General features: G+C 38.9%; 3 protein-coding genes across 5 annotated transcripts; 1 reads left to right on the top strand and 2 right to left on the bottom strand.

Moving 5' to 3' along the window:
* Positions 1-138: 138 nt before the first annotated feature.
* Positions 139-3,437, bottom strand: LOC100118766 (protein lethal(2)denticleless). The gene is made up of 8 exons (XM_001602610.6): positions 3,208-3,437; positions 2,746-2,996; positions 2,460-2,640; positions 2,155-2,392; positions 1,873-2,078; positions 1,603-1,805; positions 1,302-1,515; positions 139-1,234 (listed from the first exon to the last, which is right to left on the bottom strand). Exons 1-8 carry the CDS (start codon positions 3,248-3,250, stop codon positions 585-587), a joined length of 1,986 nt encoding a protein of 661 aa, XP_001602660.1. The 5' UTR covers positions 3,251-3,437; the 3' UTR covers positions 139-584.
* Positions 3,438-3,755: 318 nt separating this feature from the next.
* LOC100115706 (general transcriptional corepressor trfA) lies at positions 3,756-9,553 on the top strand. 2 transcript variants are annotated; one of them, XM_001603845.5, is made up of 4 exons: positions 3,756-4,027; positions 4,099-4,207; positions 4,426-7,110; positions 7,828-9,553. In XM_001603845.5, exons 1-3 carry the CDS (start codon positions 3,957-3,959, stop codon positions 7,084-7,086), a joined length of 2,841 nt encoding a protein of 946 aa, XP_001603895.3. In that variant the 5' UTR covers positions 3,756-3,956; the 3' UTR covers positions 7,087-7,110; positions 7,828-9,553. The 2 variants fall into 2 exon arrangements, with proteins under 2 accessions (XP_001603895.3, XP_016839759.1); XM_016984270.3 differs by lacking the exon at positions 7,828-9,553 and having other exon boundaries at positions 3,757-3,871; positions 3,943-4,027; positions 4,426-7,781.
* Positions 7,334-9,548, bottom strand: LOC100118689 (methyltransferase-like protein 7A). 2 transcript variants are annotated; one of them, XM_016984272.3, is made up of 3 exons: positions 8,617-9,548; positions 8,279-8,538; positions 7,334-8,199 (listed from the first exon to the last, which is right to left on the bottom strand). In XM_016984272.3, exons 1-3 carry the CDS (start codon positions 8,891-8,893, stop codon positions 7,939-7,941), a joined length of 798 nt encoding a protein of 265 aa, XP_016839761.1. In that variant the 5' UTR covers positions 8,894-9,548; the 3' UTR covers positions 7,334-7,938. The 2 variants fall into 2 exon arrangements, with proteins under 2 accessions (XP_016839761.1, XP_008204600.1); XM_008206378.4 differs by having other exon boundaries at positions 8,279-8,925.
* Positions 9,554-18,675: the final 9,122 nt, after the last annotated feature.

Below are 18,675 nucleotides of genomic sequence, written 5' to 3'. Positions count from 1 at the left end.
TCTTATATTGTGAATGTACGTATTTTTGCTATCATGTTGTACACTCTCGTAAAAAAGGTAACATGCGCCAATTTTTAAAAAGTACAACTATAAATTAAATATTATGAATTTGATATTCAATGATATTCGTCGCATTTACAAAAGTTGTAAAATAATTTATTTGTCGTCATAGTGTCATATATTAACATTAATTCATTTATACATATAAAAAATATGAAACTTAATAAGAACATAAGACAGTATTGTCGAGGCACAATTATTTCTATGATTATGACAAAACAGCTATAACTAATGAGTATAGTTTTGATCTTTGCATTCTGTATGAAAAATACTTTATACTACTTCACGTTTTAAGCTTAAATTACCCTGAAAAATCAGTACTACAAATAGTTGCAAAGATAAATTTATTTTAAAAAGACGCGAAAATGGAACTATGCGATTAATACTTATATAACTATTTTTGTACAAAAAATAATAATATATATGGCAAACGTTGGAATACGATTGGGATACTGTTGGCTATAGGAATACAAAATATAAAAATAGCTTATTCTATAAAGTTATTACATCACATGTCATGATAGTCAATTTGCTTCAGATGTATGACACGTTGAAGCTACGTTTGTACTTTCTTGGCACAGATCATTATTGCAATCTCTCACTGAAGGTCTAAGAAAATGTAACAAAGGAGTTGCAGGACTCTTTGGCGTTTTTCGTGGCTCTGTAGATTTTGACCTACTTGTCCTACGAACTGGTGTAGTATTATTTTTTGGTCCAGGTAGCTTTTCAGTGCTTTTACTATTTCCTTGAGCATATCTTTCTTTTCTAATTTTCGTTAACCAGTCAATATTTTCTTTTGATTTCTGTGGCGACATTTCTAATAAATGAGGAGCAGTTCCATCAATGACAAAGTTTGGTAAATTTGATGTGGGCGAAAAAGGCGTCCCCATATCAAGTTTTCGAGATCTACTTGGACCAGGCCCATCAGATTCATAACCGTTAGGTGACTGTTTTTCCGGCCTATCTATTTTGTTACCTGGACTAAACAGTCTTCTAGCTCCTCTATTATCTATATTCGGGCGCTTAGCAGGAGCTTCGAAGTTTTCTTGAATAGGAGATAAAATTGATTTATAATCCTCTGACCAATAATCATCAGACATTTGTGCATGACTTCTTTTGACAGATCCAGCGTTATTTTGAGAATCTTCTAGTCCATTGAGATTCGGAGTATTTCCTATTGAAAATTTAATAATATTTTTATTTGAATTTTATTAAATTACTTTTAAAATATTTTCACATACCAGGAGTAATGTCAGATCCTGATGAGTAATCTTTATTAGTCCTGGGTCTCGTCACTGTAGGGGTTGTTTCTAACATCGAAACTTCCATTGGTTTTTCCAAAAATAGAGATACGGCTTCTGCAGTACCACGCAGATTTATTTGTTCATCGTCACTAAAATGTTCTTTTCCAACTCGCCAGATTCGGTGGTACGAATCGTCTGAACATGTAATAAGCTAAAACAAAAGTATTACAATCATAAAATAGTTGGTGATTTTTTTAAACATCAGAAAAATTAGTAATAATATTCGTTTGATTTTTACCTTTGGCTCACCTAGACTGCACCATGCAACACAAGTTACTTCTTCCCTGTGACCAGAAAGTTTTAATAAAGGAGTGCCTGGCCTCTTTGTATGCCAAATGTAAGCAGATTCATCACTTGAGCCACTGGCAAGATATTTACCATCAGGACTCAAACACGCTTTCACATAAAACGTTAAGTTTCTATGACCAAAGTATTCAGCAACTACAAACACATGAATTAAATAACATTCTTTGCATAAAAATTATAAATAGAATTGTATTTAATTTACCAGGTTTAGAAGCATAAGATGACATATTATAAGAATATATTGTATTATCCATACAACTTGCATACAATGTAATGCCAGCTGGGCACATCAGTAATGAAGTAAAACCATTTCTGTTACTTTTTCCTCCATAATGCATAATATGTTTGGCCATAGGTTCTTTTTTGAGTGTTCCATAATATTTTCGAAGATCCCATGCTTTTATCATCCTTTAAATAATTTGAATCATTAATTTTTGCTACTAATATATAAGTGTATGAATTTTTGAGCTTAGATTAAACTTACCCATCTCCTGTAGAACATGATATGAGTGTATTGTCATCTTGAAAAACCAATCCTGTAATACTTTGAGGTTGATTGTTTCTTGCTTGAAGACGTGGATTTTTATGAAACCTTGGCCTACTAGAGTAATCTGCACAATGAGCGTTATATATAGTGTTGTCAGGCTTTGGTTGCAAATTGTAATTTGCCCTGATATCCCAGATCATAATTGCTCCATCTCTAGCCCCAGTTGCAAAGACAGCTTAAAAAAAACTCAACACATTATATTATGAAAGATATCATCATTTATGAAGAATTAAATAAAATACCTTTATCTTCATGTCTGAAAACAACACTTTTAATACTGCGAGTATGACCACAAAATATTCGTGACATTTTTATAGTTGATTCAGTTACATCCCATAAGCGAGCTGAGTGATCACCTGATGCAGTTATCAGTTTCATTTCTTGCGGCATCCACGCGAGATCAAATATCGCATCAGAATGAGCCTATAATTAGTAAATACAATTCAATTTTAATTTTAATTTGTTAAAAACAAAATGTGTCATTCAATCTGTACTACTTATTAATTTATATTTAAAATACTTATTTACCTGCGTCCCTTCCAATGGTTTATCTGGGTCATGATCAACTGTGACTTTGGTATTTTGAAGTGCAATTTTTCCATCTTCATTGGCAAGAGCTATAATATCCTCGTAGCCAGGTTTTGGAGAAAAACGACACGCGAAAACTGGTGGTTCCGCATTGAAATCTGGTGCTTCAGTATTGGGAGAAATTCCTTTGTAAATGTCTTTCTCGTGACATTTTAAACGCAGTAGGGCAACGTCATAATCTTTGTTAAATTCTAGACGACAATGATCATTTTTAATTATTTAAAAATCTATCGATTACATCGCAACAATAATATATTAACGTATATTACTCGAAACTAAACATGTGTAAAGTAGTTCATGTATGTAAGTATTGATATAACCTATAGTCAAGTCGAGGCGGTTACACAATAAAGAAAGAGTAAGTGTGTAAGTATTTCACGATTTACACAAAGAATTACTTACGTAGACCTTTTTCTCGTTTAGCAATAGCTGGAACGATGTTCATTATGTTATTATTTGTCACTACATGAATGATTTGATGGTCAGCACACGTTTATTAAGCGGGAAAACCTGTCATTTTTCCCGCAAAATCTAAATCTAAATACGCAATATATTCATTAAAATCTTGAGAATTATTATCTTGAACTCGCGGCCGCGACAATCGACATGCGCGAGGTATTCGTTTTATATATGGCGGCGCTAATATCGTTATACGAGAGACGTATATAATTCAAACAGCGATACTGAAAAGTTGAATTAATTTCATCTTAACTACTTATGCGGTTTTGATCTGTTCCAAATTCTACTAAAATTGAAATAATTTCAAGCTTTTAATTATTATTTTGACAACGTGTAACATATTTAATTCATCAATAAAAACTTATTGAACACTATTTCTGTCCGGAATATCAATATTAGGTCTAGTTTACAAATAGTTATCTGCCTGTTATCTAATAGTTATCTGGTAGTCCAAAATTATGCGAGTATCCGAAGGTGGCCAAATTTACTCGTCGCCTACTTCACACTATTTACATTATATACATCGCGTATCGGATCGGCGTATATACGCGTCAAAACGGTTGAGGTTATGTGACGCAAAATGCCCGCGACAGGTCGTCGCATAGTTGTAAATTATATTAATTAAAAATCATAAGTTTTGTGTTGAAAAAGCAAAAAACATCACCGCAAATGTTTCAGATTAAAAGGGTGTCATGGAAAAACATCATGAGGACAGCAACGCTGTTGTTTGTTTATCTCAATCGTATAACGATGGAATTCAAAAGTTCGCTATTGTTTATTTGTTCAAATAAAATTTTTATGATCTTTATTCAATGAATATTTTATTTTTATTAGAATTGTGGGAAATGAGCAGGCTATCCCCTTTGATTTTGAAGTACCCCAACACATATTGGAGAGACGAAAACTTTTGTGGAACGGTTTATTTCAGAAATACTCATCAATGGTTAGTGATTGTTTATAATGATTTTTAAATTTTATTAATTATTTAACGATTTCATGTTATGTACATTGAAATGCTATATATATATATATAAATATATATATATTTATTCAGTGAATTATTGTTTAACGAGAGTAGAAAATTGATTGTAATCATGATAATTATATAATTTAAATACCATAGTGTTATATAATATTTTAATTAAATCTACTAATTTATAGGTCTCTGAAGTTGCATTTAACATAAAGACTATGAAACCACAGGAAGTAAAAGATATGCAAGAAGTTATGGAAAAACCTACAGAACCTCGCATGCCAATGCGCAAATCTATGTCAATGGTGCAATATTGGGTCGATACAGGCAATCAACCTTACATGGAAAACGTTAACGACAGAACTCATTCGGATCCTGGGTCTTCACTTGCAGAAGAAGAAATCGTAGAATTAGATGAAGTTGCAATTTTGCCATCTGCTAGTATAAATTCAAGTTTGAAAAGAAGGTCTGAAACAGTAGGTGTTTCCAACAGTAAGTTAATGAGGATAGCTAGCTCATCAAGTAGCTCAGTGGATACTGCAGCTTATATTTTAGCCAATAACAATACTACCAAACAGGCAGAAACCTTGGCAATTGTTGAAGGATCTAAAGTTGATGATAAAAAGCAAAATAACCTTTTGCAACCATTGAATCTCGTTAATAGTGTAAATAGTATAAATACAAGTGGTAACAAAATTGAAATGTATCAAAAGCACTTTTTAAGTGAAAATACTGTAAAAAGAAGAGACAATACATTGAAGGTTAATCATTTAAAAAAAAATGTAAGTAAAACTAATGACGACCATCAAGAGTTTGATGTAGATGCAACTGAAATTGTAAGTGATGATTCGATTAGAGAGCAAGCGAATGGCCATCCATCAATTTTGGTCAGTGAAAGTGATGAGTCAGTTATTAAGAGTAGATTGAGTACTGGTGTACAACGAAAAAAATTGTACAAAAATACGGAATCTCCAGCAGAATTTACACCAGCGTCTGAAGCAGCCTCCAGTCACAGAGCACCAAGGTTGTCTATCAAACAGTGTGAGCATCCAGCATTTCAAACTCCTAAGTTGTCCAGGCCAAGTTACCTTGTTAGACGGGCCAGGCAGAGATTTAGAAAAAAGAAAAATCGTAATTCGTTATCAATAAAAATGTCTTTATCAAAAACTGATGTAAACAAAACATCTATCAAACATGACAGTACTAAAAGACAATCAAATATTTCTGAAAAATCTAAAACAAAAAATAGTCAAGAGAAAAATAAAACGAAGTTTGATAATTTGACAACAAACCAAAACAAGCCTGACAAAAATCTAAATTGCAGCAGTTTGGATAACAATAGCAATGATAGTAGATTAGGACAACAACCTCTAGATAGGAGAAAGCGTTCAGATGTAAAAATATCCTTAGATTATAGCAAAAGATTTGATCTAAAAACTGTGTATTTAACTCTTCATAAATTACCATACATATATGGAATGATTAAAACTTATTCTGATGATGCAAAGAATTCAATAAATAAGATTCAAAGAGAGAAAGAAGAAAAAAAATTATCGAGTATCAACCAGAATGGGATTAGAGAGCAAAATATTGCTTTTTCAGGTAACGAATTATCAAATGAATCATACAGGAAGTTAAAAAAATCTCGAAAAAGATATACTCAATCACCCACTCAGCAAACTACTCCTAAAAGTACTGAAAAAAGTAATTTGAAAACAAGGGTTGAGAAAATATTAGCATTTAAAGAAAATGGAAATAATGGTGAAAGCATTATTGCAGATACAAGTCCAGTTGACTCTGAAAAATCCAATTCTGTTTTAGAAAGAGTAAAAGTAGTAGAGACAGAAACTAACAATGTTTTGATGACTTCTCAGAACAAGTCAGCTGTCGAAAATCCTCATAAAGATAAAAATAAAATTGTATATGATAAATCAGTGAAATACGTGCTGGTGCTATCCTCTTCTGATGAATCTGAATCAATTATACCACTTTCTAGCAAAAAGATAAAGAAACGATCCTTAAAACGAAAAACGAATATTGATGAAAAATTAGATGATAGCAGTGAACACGAGGCAGAAAAGTTATTGCTAAATCTCAATAGAAAAAATAGTTCAAAGTTGAAATCTACAGAATTAATGAAATCTCATGAATCTGATAAAGCAATTGCTTTTAATTCAACAGTTGATCAACAAACTATTTCACAATTTGTAGATAAAGAAAAAATATTACCAGTGAAGAAAAAACTCGTTGACTCGAAGAGCAAAATAATGAATAATAAGGACAAAGCTTCCGCTGTTGCTCCTGGAGCAAAGAAAAACGTTCAGCGTATTACCGATACTTTATCCAGTGAAAAAGAGCAAGTATCAACTGAAATAGAATCTCAAAATAAAAATAAAAATGAAGCAATCAGTACTAAGTTAATTAACAAGCCACTGAAAAGAATCAATAAAACTAATAATTTAGACAATTTAGTTGAGAAAATAAGGAGTAAATCAAATAATGACAAGAACTCACGTGATTCTTTGCTTACTAAGAAGCAGGAAAAAAGTCCAACACAGTCTGACAAATTATTTAAAGAAAAAAATAATGTAGCAAAAAAAATTGAATTAAGTCCTGTCACAAAAGGTAAACACTCTGTACAGAATAAAGAAGCAATATTGGATAAAGACTGTCAAGATCTCAAAGAATCAAATTCAAACAGATCAACCATACGAAAATCTAAAAGAAATACAACTAAAGAGAACAAATTGTCACTAACAAATAAATCCAAAAGAAAGACTGATGAATTTCTGATATTATCTGATGATGAATGTATTATACCATTGAAAATGAAGGCTCAAGGGAAGTAATTGCTCATGGAAGTAGCTGTTTAGGTATTTAAGAAGTTTTGAGGAAAGATTTTAAATTTAGTATAAATAGTAATCGACGCAATAAACCATTTATTGCAGAGTAAAAATGTAAATTTTTTTAAGCTTAATGAGTCTTGTACAGATAAGTATTAGGAACTTGAGAAAATCAATTGATAAGAAACAAAGTTTTTAAAACTAAAAGTATAGCCTTTAGACTTATTAAATATTGTATTTACTGTTGTTTTTCTTACGACTAAGTTTATTTGAATAAAATCAGACAATATTGTGTATAAAGTATTTCACTTTAGTGTATCTAGACGAGTATGTATATTAAAAATGTTCTTACCCGTACTTATGTAAAAATAATTGGTACAAAGATTAATTTGCCAGTAATTTCAGAAAAGGTCTTGCAATACCTTAAATGTTTGTAATATAGGCAACGAGAAATTGTGTGTGACAACTTAATTTTGGTGTAAAAAATCAGTAATGTCTCTGTTTTTCTATAACAAGTTACAGAACAAGTTTGAATTTTGACAGAAAAATGTAAAAGTATTTTTGAATCTTTAAAAACAACGCTCATGGCATTATTTAGTTATTACTCAACTGCTGTGTACGATTCGAATCTCTTAGTCGATATAAATTTCATGCCCCAGTGTATATAATAAAATAAATTTTGATAATTTATTATAAGCGTACATGACTGTAATATTTATTTTATAGATCTAATTCCTTTAATTTCAGAAAATCGTCCACAAAGTTATAAACACCATCAACACATCAATGCGCGCTCTAAAACGATCGCTATATTCTACAAGCAAAGCCAAACACAAGAATTCATGATTAGTATGGATTTCAACGAGTTGCACTACCGACGATGTGATGCCTGGACAGTAGAAGATGATGCGGCTGGGATACGTAACCTTGCAGCACGACGTGCTCCAATTTGACTTCTTCGAAGCCGATGTTCTCAATGTCTTTGGTTGGATTCGAATCCAGTCGACAGCCGCCGTAAAGTGCCGGCCATATCCTTGTCCTTGTCAGTATCATCTGCACCCGGCTGATGAAGGATCCTTGCTCATCGGGCAAGTGCTCGAAGAATAAATATCTTCCGCCCTGGAATATTGGAAATCGTTTTAAAAACATTACGATTTATTGTCCGTAACTGGTACTTGAATTTTTTTCGAAAACTCACTGGTGCGAGTATCCTGCGAATTTCTTTGAGCGTATTGAGCGTCGATTTCGTCGAGCACAGACTTCGCGTCGTTACGACCACATCCACACAGCCGGTGGGTATTCCTTTCAACGAACTCCCATCGGCGATGATGAGTCTTTCGAAAATAACATGTTCGTACTGCCAGGCTCTGTCTCCGTTGACCAGGTAGTCTCCTAATTTTCGATTACAATCGACTGCGATGAAATGCGCGCCCTCGGGGTAGTATTGTATGTTGTCGCCTGAAAAGGAAAAACACGATAGATTGATGATAAGAGTTATTGTATACGAAAGAGAAAAAAAATGAAATGTGTATCGACCAGTTTTAACTCCGATTTCCAGTATTCTAATACTGTTCAACGAGCGCAGAACCTCGTCGTGCGAAACCATATGTTCCAGGGGTGCGAAAAGTTTTTTCTTGTAACTCGAGGCCAGTTCGGCGCACTCGGTTTCGAATCCGATGAGAAAAGCTTTGTAATTGCTTTGCCGGAATCTCGACCACTTCCACGAGATCAAGCTTGACAAGACGACGAATACGATCACGATAAGTCCGTACTTCGTGACGAGGTCACGCACCCACAGATCGATTGTGCTCATTTTTTAATGTCAAGCCCTTTCATCATTCGACTGATTTGACTCGGTTTATTTTTTTCGAAAAGTCACTCGTACACGTGACGCGGAGAAGAAACGGAAGCGCAGTTATATTGATGCGACGTTTTGCGATCAACTGAGCGTCTATTTATGTCTACAGATGTAAGACAGTGCAGTAGGCTAATCTGCGAAGCTCGTGGGAATGCTTACGCATGCGACTTGAGGTTCAATCGCGTACGATAAGATAAAAATTGTATATTTTATATTCTTGTTTAGAAAGTTTTTCGACGTTGTGTACAGTGCTTAATAATGGTAATAACAATTGTTACAGGAGTGATTTTACCATTATATTTATTTCAGTGTGCAGATATCTCGAGATGTCATGCTGTTGTTATTTTTTTAGAATCATTTTATAAAAAAATGTGAAATAGATTGGAACGAATAAACGATTGCAAATTCGCAATAATAATCTTGACATTATGGGTATTTTCTAGGATAGTTTTTAATAAGCTTATTCGGTAAGCTTTGCGATAAATATATTCATAGGTATTATCAACCGCACAGTGTATATCTGAACCGCGAATGTCAATATATCATTTCAAGATTGTACCTCTCGAGTATTGCATATTATAAATGTTAGAAGTGAATATAGCGTTTATAAAAGAATCAGCCTGTGCTTTTTTTGGCTCGTGGAATGTCTACTAGAAATCCTACAGTGTATTCAGTTTCATAAAATTTAATGTTACGCGTTAAAAAAATCATATGTATATAAGGCAAAGTGCACGCGGTCGCATAATCGACAAATTATTTACAAAGCACATCCTCAATACAACATACAAGAGCCCTGAAAAAGCAATCACTCGACTTTAGCCGCAAAGCGCACATGCACACATGCATCCCCGCACGAGTATACGCTCTCAACATATATAGCGCATTTATCCGGACAAAGCTATACATACTCAGCGCGCGACGTTCGATCAAGCGCGAAAAGTCAAGCGCGCGAGTAGAATATCCGCAAGACAAAAGGCCCCTGCGAATGTCTACTCTCGGCCCCGCCAAGACAAAAAAGTTACGTTTATACGCACATACATACGTATACGTGTAGTCAAGAGTGACCACAAACAAAACGGCTCCAGAGCGCGGATTACGTATATAGGTACTGCTGTTGCATCCGTAGGCGTTTTGTTGTCGCTACGTCGGGCGGGACGGAGGTTGGCCGTTTTCGCGATGGCTCGCTGGCTCGTAAAAAATCGCGAGCTCGCTTTTTTCCCATCAGCGCGTGCGTGTGCGACTTTTACATGCGGCGAGCGTTTTTATTGTGCGTATTTTTTTTGTATTTTTTTTTAAATGCCGCGCTTGGATGCAGTCGCGAGAGTGAGCAATTATAAAAGGCCGGAGTAGACGGTGTACGATATGGCGCGGGGGGCAGTTCAAGAAAGGCGGGACGTGGGGGTTGAAAATCGATTGGAAAATATTTGGCAGACTTGTGTACCGTCAATATTGTCGAAGTATTTTTTTTTTCACAAGCGAATGAAAATTCGCAACGATTTTAAAATCTATATCGAGATGTCAGTCGAGCCGCGGCGTTTATTCGTATTTAAATGTTTTTTTTTCTACTCGGCTAAAAAAGGAGATCGCGCTGATAGGCCGGTGTTTCGCTTCGTGCTCAGCAATAAGCTGTCGCCGCAGAAGCCCTCATCCTGTTGTATATACATGTACCTGTGTACGTGTGTGAGTTGAATCTGCTGACGCGAGAAGAGCATTGTCGTCGTCGTCGTCGTCGTCGTCGTCGAGTTGAGAGAGAGAGAGAGAGAGAGAGAGAGAGATGAGAAACGCGAACGAGGCGGAGAGTCTGCACAACACGACGACGCACCTGAGGAAAAAAACAGGTCAGCTACTGGCTGTATTATATGCTGCGATGCAGTCGTCGTTTCCATAATAGTTGTGCCTTCGCTGCAATTTTACACGATCGTAGAGAGATGGTGCGAGTATGTACGTGAAATTATACGATTTTATTGGCTTCGGTTAAAATTATCCCTATTAATTCATTTTCAAACTCATTACGTATAATCGCGCCCTTCACACGTGACCCCCGAGATTTCCCAATCGAAAATGGCACCTGCAGCGCCGCGCGGTAAAAAACACAAACAACCACCGTTTGCAGGTCCATTCGCGCAACGGTTTCAGACTTTCAGTCGAGTTGGGAGCCGGGCCTGTCTATACACCGGTGAAATGCATTAATCTTTGATTGGAAAGCAGAGTTAAGTAGTAAGTATGAACAATTTGTCGAGTCTGGTGCTCATTATCGTTAACGATAGACGATAATATGTCCAGGGAGAAACTCGGTGCCAGCCGAGATGGGCGACTTGTACGGGGATACGACGGAGTTCGTTGTGTGTCTGAGGAACGAGCTGAGGAAGCTATCATCACCTTGTGGCGAAGTCAACGGTTTGCCTGTTCGAACTAACGACTAACGACCTTCATCACCTGGTAGGTCCACGTTCTTATTAACAATAAAATAACATGTAAAATGTCATTGGCGTCATATTACGTAAGAATCCGCCCCCGTCCCAATCGGCGAAACCTATAAAATCTCCTCTCATGAGCAAACAAGATGGCGACCCTCCGTTGACCCCCTATAGAAAAAACCCGCATATCGGTGATGCTTATTTATATACTCGACTGAAAACAAAAGGCAGCAATCATCCCGAGAACGATCTCCCGCTTAATCGAGAATGACAGCGCAGCATCTCTCTCCAGAATCCGAAATATTTCAACGTCGCGTTACTCACTAATTACACACACGCACGCATACACATGCATCTCGCGCGGCTCTCTCGTCTATATAGCCCAACACAATTTCCAGAAACTTAAAACCGCATCGCACGGCATAGTGTCACCCGCTTGATTGCTGCACATACACATGCGCATATACGCGCCAGATGTGTGGGCGTCGTTGGCTCAGCGTTTTTTTTTTCACCATCACGTCGCGTGCGATATAAGTATTCCACACACGTGTGTCGGGCGAGAGAGGAGGTGGAGAGAAGCGATTACGCAAAGCGTGGCGGTATTTAGTCGGGCTAATTGCGCGGCGAGGGTGTGCCCCATGTGACACGCGACACCGACGGCTCTCTCTCTCTATGTATAGTACTTACGTGTGTGTAGCATTTGCGGAATCGCGGGTGAAACGGTTATGCGGACAATGAGGGTGGGGGGGGGGGGGGCGGTTGTTAGCGCACCTACGCTCCGCGCGCGTGTGTGTATTTTTTGTGCCTCGGCGGGATCGAGGTCAGTTTTTGGTAATTTTGTAATAGGTGTGTAATTAGGATTGCTCGCGGCGCGACATATGCGGGGAAGGGTGATTCGGTTATTGTGCCGCTGGGCACTTACTTTCGTCCTGACGGTTTTGTTGTTCGAGCAAAGGATGCTTTATTCACTGCCAGACACGCAGTTGTAGTTTTTTTATCACAATTATCATCGTCTTTATTTTTTTCAGAGAATCAAATCGGTAAGTGCAATTAATTTAACCATCCACATCGACCGAGTAAAACCACGATTTTTCACCCAATGCAAGCCATCCCCTCGAAACCCCCAACGTGATAAATACGTAAATTAGTAAAAGCCCAACTTTCCAACCAAATGACACTAATCAGAAAATGTATCACGTCTCCCGTTCCGAGAGCTCGCGACATTTGGAAGCGATTCCGTAACAAGGTCCTCTCACTTTTTCAAAAAACACACGATGCGCGCCCGCGCGCTTTCGTCGCTCTCTCTCTCTCTCTTCCCCGAAAGACGCTTCCCAAAGCTTCTACAGCCCGTAATAATCCAATGCACAGTGGGTGACGCGTGCCTCTCTCTCCCCTGGAAAAAAGAGAAACTATCGCGCTATGCGGCGTGAGATTTTCTCCCCGACGCGCAACTCAACTCCTTGGCGCTGACTTCGTAGTAGCACACGTGCACTTTCTGAGAAAGGGTGCGAGAGTCTCGCGTCGTTGACATGTGAAATTGCTCGCTTTGTTTTTCGGGGAGAGGTGCGAGCCGTTGACGCACATGTGGAAACAAGCAGCTGTGATTGAGAAGTTACGGGAAGGATCATTCGATGATGTATAAGCCCCCTTTTTTTGAGCGCACTCGGGGAGAAGGGAATTTTGGACCGATGGGGTGTGTTGCATGCAAAGTTTTAAATTTACGAATTTTCTATTTTTATTTCAAATTTAAAATAAAAGACACTCGTATAAAAGTGTACACCGCGAAGCCGCAGCGTCAGAGCCGGCGGCGGCAAGTGGGTGGGTGTATAGGCGTGACGCGCCAGCAGCGCAAAAAGCTAAGCTAAAAAGAGAATGCCCTATCCCGCGCGCTTGCTCGCGCGAGTGGCTGCTTTCGCCTATCTCGTGTTCTCTCTCTCTCCCTCTTTATTCCTGCCTCGCGAGCGCGAAACTCTATACACAGCAGCTCGACGGCAAAGACAAGGCGCCTTTTTGAGTGAGCGAGTATAGCGCGACGTCGGCAGCATTGTCTCTGCCATTGTTGGCGAATCGTAATCAATATTTTCACAATATACGGCGCCATTGTCCGCGGCACGAGCTACCGCCCACTCGACACTTATAGAAGCGCAAAATTTTCAAACGCCGCAGAAGCAGCAGCCGCTTCGTCAGCCTCGACACTCTCTCACTCACCCTTCAGACTCTCCCAGGAAATCTTCATCGACCTGTACTGTATACCCCCATCCCTTTCCCTCCTCTGCTCTCATTCTTCTCTCGATTCTCTCTCGCCGTCTTGGCTTGTATATTAATATACCTGCGCTGTTGACGCGAGCCCGTCATAAACTCGCTCTCTCTCTCTCTCTCTCTCTCTCTCTCTCTCTCTCTCTCTCTCTCTCTCTACCTATATTGTATTATTCGGCGAACGCGATTCACGCGAAATATGTTTGCGGGAAAAAATAAATCCGGTGAAATCGTGTGTTTTGAGCTGCGCGCGGGGGTCCTTGAAAACACGCGGACGGGTTTTCTCGCAAGTTTGTTTTGCTTCTCTGAAAAGCGGGCCAGCGCGCGCGAGTCCGTGTAAAAAAAAGAAAATGTTTATGGTCCTGCGTACAGCAGAGAGAGAAGCGGGTTTTATGATGCGTTTCAGACCTTTATTGTTACGGCGCATGGATACTTAAAACATAAGCGGAGGAATTTCGTGGATTAGGAGGGGGAGAGCATAAAGCGCGTTCTCTTTTTACGAGGCCTCCTTTTCACGAGAGAAACACGTGAGGTCAAACATTGGGTTATACATTCTTGAAGCCGTAATTTTTTGAATTTTATACTAATCAATAGATTGGGAAATCAGAGCTATGTATTTAAAAGGTACTCGTCGCCCTCGACTGTAAATATGAAGCATGCGGCGCGTGCACATTTTTTCCGTCGCTGCATCCTGCTTCACAAAGCCGTAGTCATAAAACATGACACCCAAACTTTTTCATAACGCCTATACGCGCCGGACAAAAATCCATTGAAAGCGTCCTTCATTCAATTACCAGCGGTGATGAACGTCCCACCATAGGTCCCATCATCCTCTGGGCACAAGTCGCGCGCGCAGCAGCATCCCTGAAAAGTCTCTCTCTCTCTCTCTCTCTCTCTCTCTCTCTCGTCGTCCTCGTGGCGATCGCGTGTGGCCTCGCGTGCCAGCAGGGGCATCAGGCCTCGCCTCGCAATACTAGCTCACGCGCAAGGCTCGTATCTGTGCAATAATAAGCGAGCGCTCGCTCAAGATACTGCCGGCATAGCGGCGTAATAAATCAGACACGCGCCGGCTGGTGCATCGCTCCGTCTTTTCAGAGCATTGTCGTAGGTTATGACTTGTTGACGCTGCGAGTTAATGCGTTTATTAGTTTACTGCCCCGGCGGCGGCAGGCATGACCTCACTTTCGCAATAAACGACCACGCGACCGAGCGCGCGCGCAAGAGAGAGAGAGAGAGAGAGAGGAAGAGTCTTTGACGAGTCCTTCTACTTCTTCTTCTCCTCTACGGGCCGATCGGTTCGCTAAATGGCGAGGTCGTTTAGCGCAGAGAGAGAGAGAGAGAGAGAGAGAGAGAGAGAGAGAGAGAGAGAGAGGTCATGTACCGGTCCGGCGCGCGGCAAGGCTGAGAAAAATTTTGACCCCAGCAGTGAGTAATATCAGCGCGCACGCGTTTGCGTGAATGGGGAGGAAATATTGCGACGAGCTAGCCGTGTATTGTCATTTTTGTACCTTTCCGTTATGAGGCGACAGGATAGACTGCGATTAGCCGCGCTTTGTTTGCTCTCTATGGCTGCAAAAGGACGTTGAGCTCTCTCGAAGCGATTTGAGAGACCGTTATATGTATGCGCGCGCGCGAAGTGAGGGGCTTTTAAATATTACGGGAATCTGATACTCTTGCTGGCTTTCGTAATCCATGCGCGTGTCGATTTTCAGTTTAACTATTGCATCGTTTACATTATTTTCATAAGTGCAACTTTTTATTCAATTATAAATTTATGTGTCTGATGGAACATAACATTACGTTATACGTAATTTAGCAAAACTAACCTTACTGGGAGCTGTCCAAACCGGGAAACTCTAGTCTACTATTTACTTGTAATCTTTTTAGCAAATAGTTTTACTCCTAATTATTACAGATTTCAAAAAGGTCACTAAAATTTAAACTGCCGTACTCTCCCATATCTCTTGTAACTTTAAATAGCAATTATAATAGTTTATTCGGTACAAAAATTTCCACAACTAATTTATGATAAGTTGCGCAAAGGATCCGTAAGCGCGCAAAGATTTCTATCTCGACAAACAGAAGGTAAAAGAATGCTGGACACTCTGTGGTACGCTTATGCCGAGCTCTAATCAGCGGGAATCCCTTAACTTCATTTAAATACGAGCCGAAAGCTGGAACACAGCGCACACACACTGGGTCCTTAAAGACATAGATAAATGTCGCTGCGAGAGATCTAGAATTGCAGCAGCAGCAGCGGGCAGTTTCCGCATCCGCGGGACGCCTCTCCCTCCCTCTCTCTCTCTCTCTCTCTTTCGGGATGTTTTTTTCCAGCCAGAAATTCCGAGTAAGGGCTGGCCAGTCGACAACCTGACACTATTGGCCAAACAATGCCCGAGGCCCGAGACTACTAAGTGGTAATGTTACGCGTTTTCGAAAAACTCCCGCGGCGAACCTCGCTAATGTTCTACTTTCGAGGTCTCGCTCTCTCGGCTTCTCTTCTTATATGCGGCATGTGCTGCTGCTGCTGCACACGCCTTTACTCGTGCGCGCCGCGTCGGACAAATGCCCGGCTATGCAAAGTGCTACAGTTTACGTTTTTGCGCTCAATGCTTTCCGAAGATCGACGGGGAGAGAAACGAGAACAGTTATTCAATGGACTTCCGTGGCTCGGTATAATGGACCATAGAATCTTTTTAATTGAGAACGGGCCTGAAATGTAATTTCCTTGAACGCTTCCAATGCTTGCAAGCATTATGAATGCAAAGCCGAGCTGTAATTGTAGCATAATGAAGTCAGCGGCGACGAGGTGAAAGTTTTTTTACTGTCAGCAGTAATAATGGCTCGTCGGCTTGTAGTTTTGTCTCCATTATTGCCTTTTCAACGCTGTTCGAATTCTAAAGATTTGTGTAATTTTTTTACATAATATTTTTGAATCTTAGACTAACAATTTCCATTTAGCTTAAAGTTTTGATTCTTTAAGTTTTCTTGGGTCATTAGTTTCACAACTTATGGACAATATCTTATCTTAAAATTCTGCAATTTTCACTCGATTAACGGCCTTTTCTAGGAAAGAAAAAAGAAAAGGGTATGGAGGTGGGGAAATAACAGTGTAGAAGAGGTAAAAGAAATAAAATATCTGGGATATATATTACAGAAAAATGGAAAAAGTAATAGTCAAATAAAGGAAGTAAAAAGGAAAATGGAAATAGCTATGAGAAGTACATGGAGCATAGGAGAAAGATTGTTTCAAAACTCATATGGAAGGAGAGTTAAAATGTATGAAGCTCTAGTGGAATCAATAGGTTTATATGGGGCTGAAATCTGGGGATGGGAACTGAGAGTAGAGTTAGATAGGGTATTAAGAAAGTAGTTAAAATGGATATTAGGTTTACAAAAGACAACGGCAGATTATCTGGTAATGGATGAAACAAAAGAAACGGTAACTAGCTTAAAGGCGGTTAAAAGAGCAGTAGATTATGAGAAAAAAATCTAAAAAATCGAATAAAAATATAGTGAAAGAATGCATATCAGAAATGGAAAAAGAAAAGCGGGAAGAGTTTGTAAGTGAATGGGAAAAAAAAAGAATAATTTGCTGGGAAAGTGGAGACTTCAGAGGGGATGAAAGAGAAACAATAAGGAGCGAGAAAGGAAATATAGCCAAAGAGTTAGTAGATAGGTTAATAAGGAAGGATAACGAGATGAGAATGATAAAGATAGAGAAGTCAAAGAGCTGTACTAGATATAAAACAATTAGGACAGGAAACGTACCTGAATATTTATTTAAAGAATTGAAAGGGAAAGAAAGAAGATTAATAGCTAGATTTAGATTAGCATAATCTAGATTTAGATTAGCGAATGAAGAAAGAGCAAACATGTTGGATGAATGAGGAAGAAAAGCTGTGCAGAATATGTCAGGAGGAGAAAGAAACATTTGAACATATTGTAAATGAATGCATCAGATATAGGTTGAATGGTAGATGGGAGGTGATAGAGCTACTAGAGGCTAATGCGTGTGGGTTATTAGCTCTTAAGAATATTATAGATATTAGTAAAGAGACAAACGAATCAAAAGACAATGTAACTTAGAGCAGATCGAAACCAAATGTATAAATATAAGATAAAAATGTAGATTTTGATTTGACGATGTAGAATGTACAAAATCTAACTTATAGACTCAAAGTGTATAAAGAAAAAGATGTAAAATGCGAACAAAATAAATGTAAGATAAAATGTAAAATGTAATGTAAAAAGAAGTCCTAAGCCGACAGGTAAAGGATTATTTTGAATAAATAATATAATATAATAATAACTAAGGCCTTTTTTACTGACAATTTTTCCTGCATTGCAAAAGTACTATTTTTGTTAGTGTAAACACACGAAGCATATATTCCCAAAATATTCATGAAATTTGTACCTCCATTGTACAAAGGGCATCTCAATCATAAATCAGAAGAAAGGGCCTTTCCACGCTGCAGCGCGCATGTTCTTACCCATATCCAAAAGCGTAGCGAAACTTTTGAAAAAATCCCATCATCCCCGATTCTCACACACGTCGATCGAGCTACGATCGAGCTGCGCTGCTGAAGGCCCAGAAAATATTTTGTAAACTCGGGCGCAGCATCAGCCAACACTCGAGTAGGCATATCACAAAAGCAGAGACGCGAATGATGGGGAATCAGCTGTCGCTCTCTATACCAAGTGCCTCCAACTCGGAGTCCCTTTTGGAAAAACATTTTCGCTCCGGTCCCCGCCCACACTGCTCTCCTCATCGTCGCAGGCTTTCTCATAAGTACGCGCGAAACAGAGACGACGTTGAGAAACGCCGACGCATTATGGTCGAGGAGGAGAGAGAGAGAGAGAGAGAGAGAGAGAGAGAGAGAGAGAGAGAGAGAGAGAGAGAGAGAGAGAGAGAGCAGGTTTCCTTTGAACGCTCTGGTATTCTGAGTCGGGTCCAGATGCTGCTAATTTCGCTGATTTGCCATGACGGCCGGGCCAATGTCGAACTTTGAGCTCTTATTCTTCTTCTTCTTCGGGTATACGTGTTGTGCGCGCAGTCGGAGG

This window comes from Nasonia vitripennis, chromosome 3 (assembly GCF_009193385.2).
Source record: "Nasonia vitripennis strain AsymCx chromosome 3, Nvit_psr_1.1, whole genome shotgun sequence".
Lineage (NCBI taxonomy): Eukaryota > Metazoa > Arthropoda > Insecta > Hymenoptera > Pteromalidae > Nasonia > Nasonia vitripennis.
The sequence above is the reverse complement of the archived record's forward strand: the minus strand, read 5'-3'. Positions and strand labels throughout refer to the sequence as shown.

Coding starts and splice junctions, on each gene's coding strand:
- LOC100118766 (XM_001602610.6), bottom strand. CDS start 3,250: ATGAACATCGTTCCAGCTATTGCTAAACGAGAAAAAGGTCTAC. Junction 2,393..2,459: donor TTTCAGACATGAAGATAAAG/GTATTTTATTTA, acceptor GTTTTTTTTAAG/CTGTCTTTGCAACTGGGGCT. Junction 1,516..1,602: donor GCAGTCTAGGTGAGCCAAAG/GTAAAAATCAAA, acceptor CTTTTGTTTTAG/CTTATTACATGTTCAGACGA.
- LOC100115706 (XM_001603845.5), top strand. CDS start 3,957: ATGGAAAAACATCATGAGGACAGCAACGCTGTTGTTTGTTTATCTCAA. Junction 4,028..4,098: donor TATAACGATGGAATTCAAAA/GTTCGCTATTGT, acceptor TATTTTTATTAG/AATTGTGGGAAATGAGCAGG. Junction 4,208..4,425: donor TTCAGAAATACTCATCAATG/GTTAGTGATTGT, acceptor ACTAATTTATAG/GTCTCTGAAGTTGCATTTAA.
- LOC100118689 (XM_008206378.4), bottom strand. CDS start 8,893: ATGAGCACAATCGATCTGTGGGTGCGTGACCTCGTCACGAAGTACGGA. Junction 8,200..8,278: donor TTCGCAGGATACTCGCACCA/GTGAGTTTTCGA, acceptor CCAATATTCCAG/GGCGGAAGATATTTATTCTT.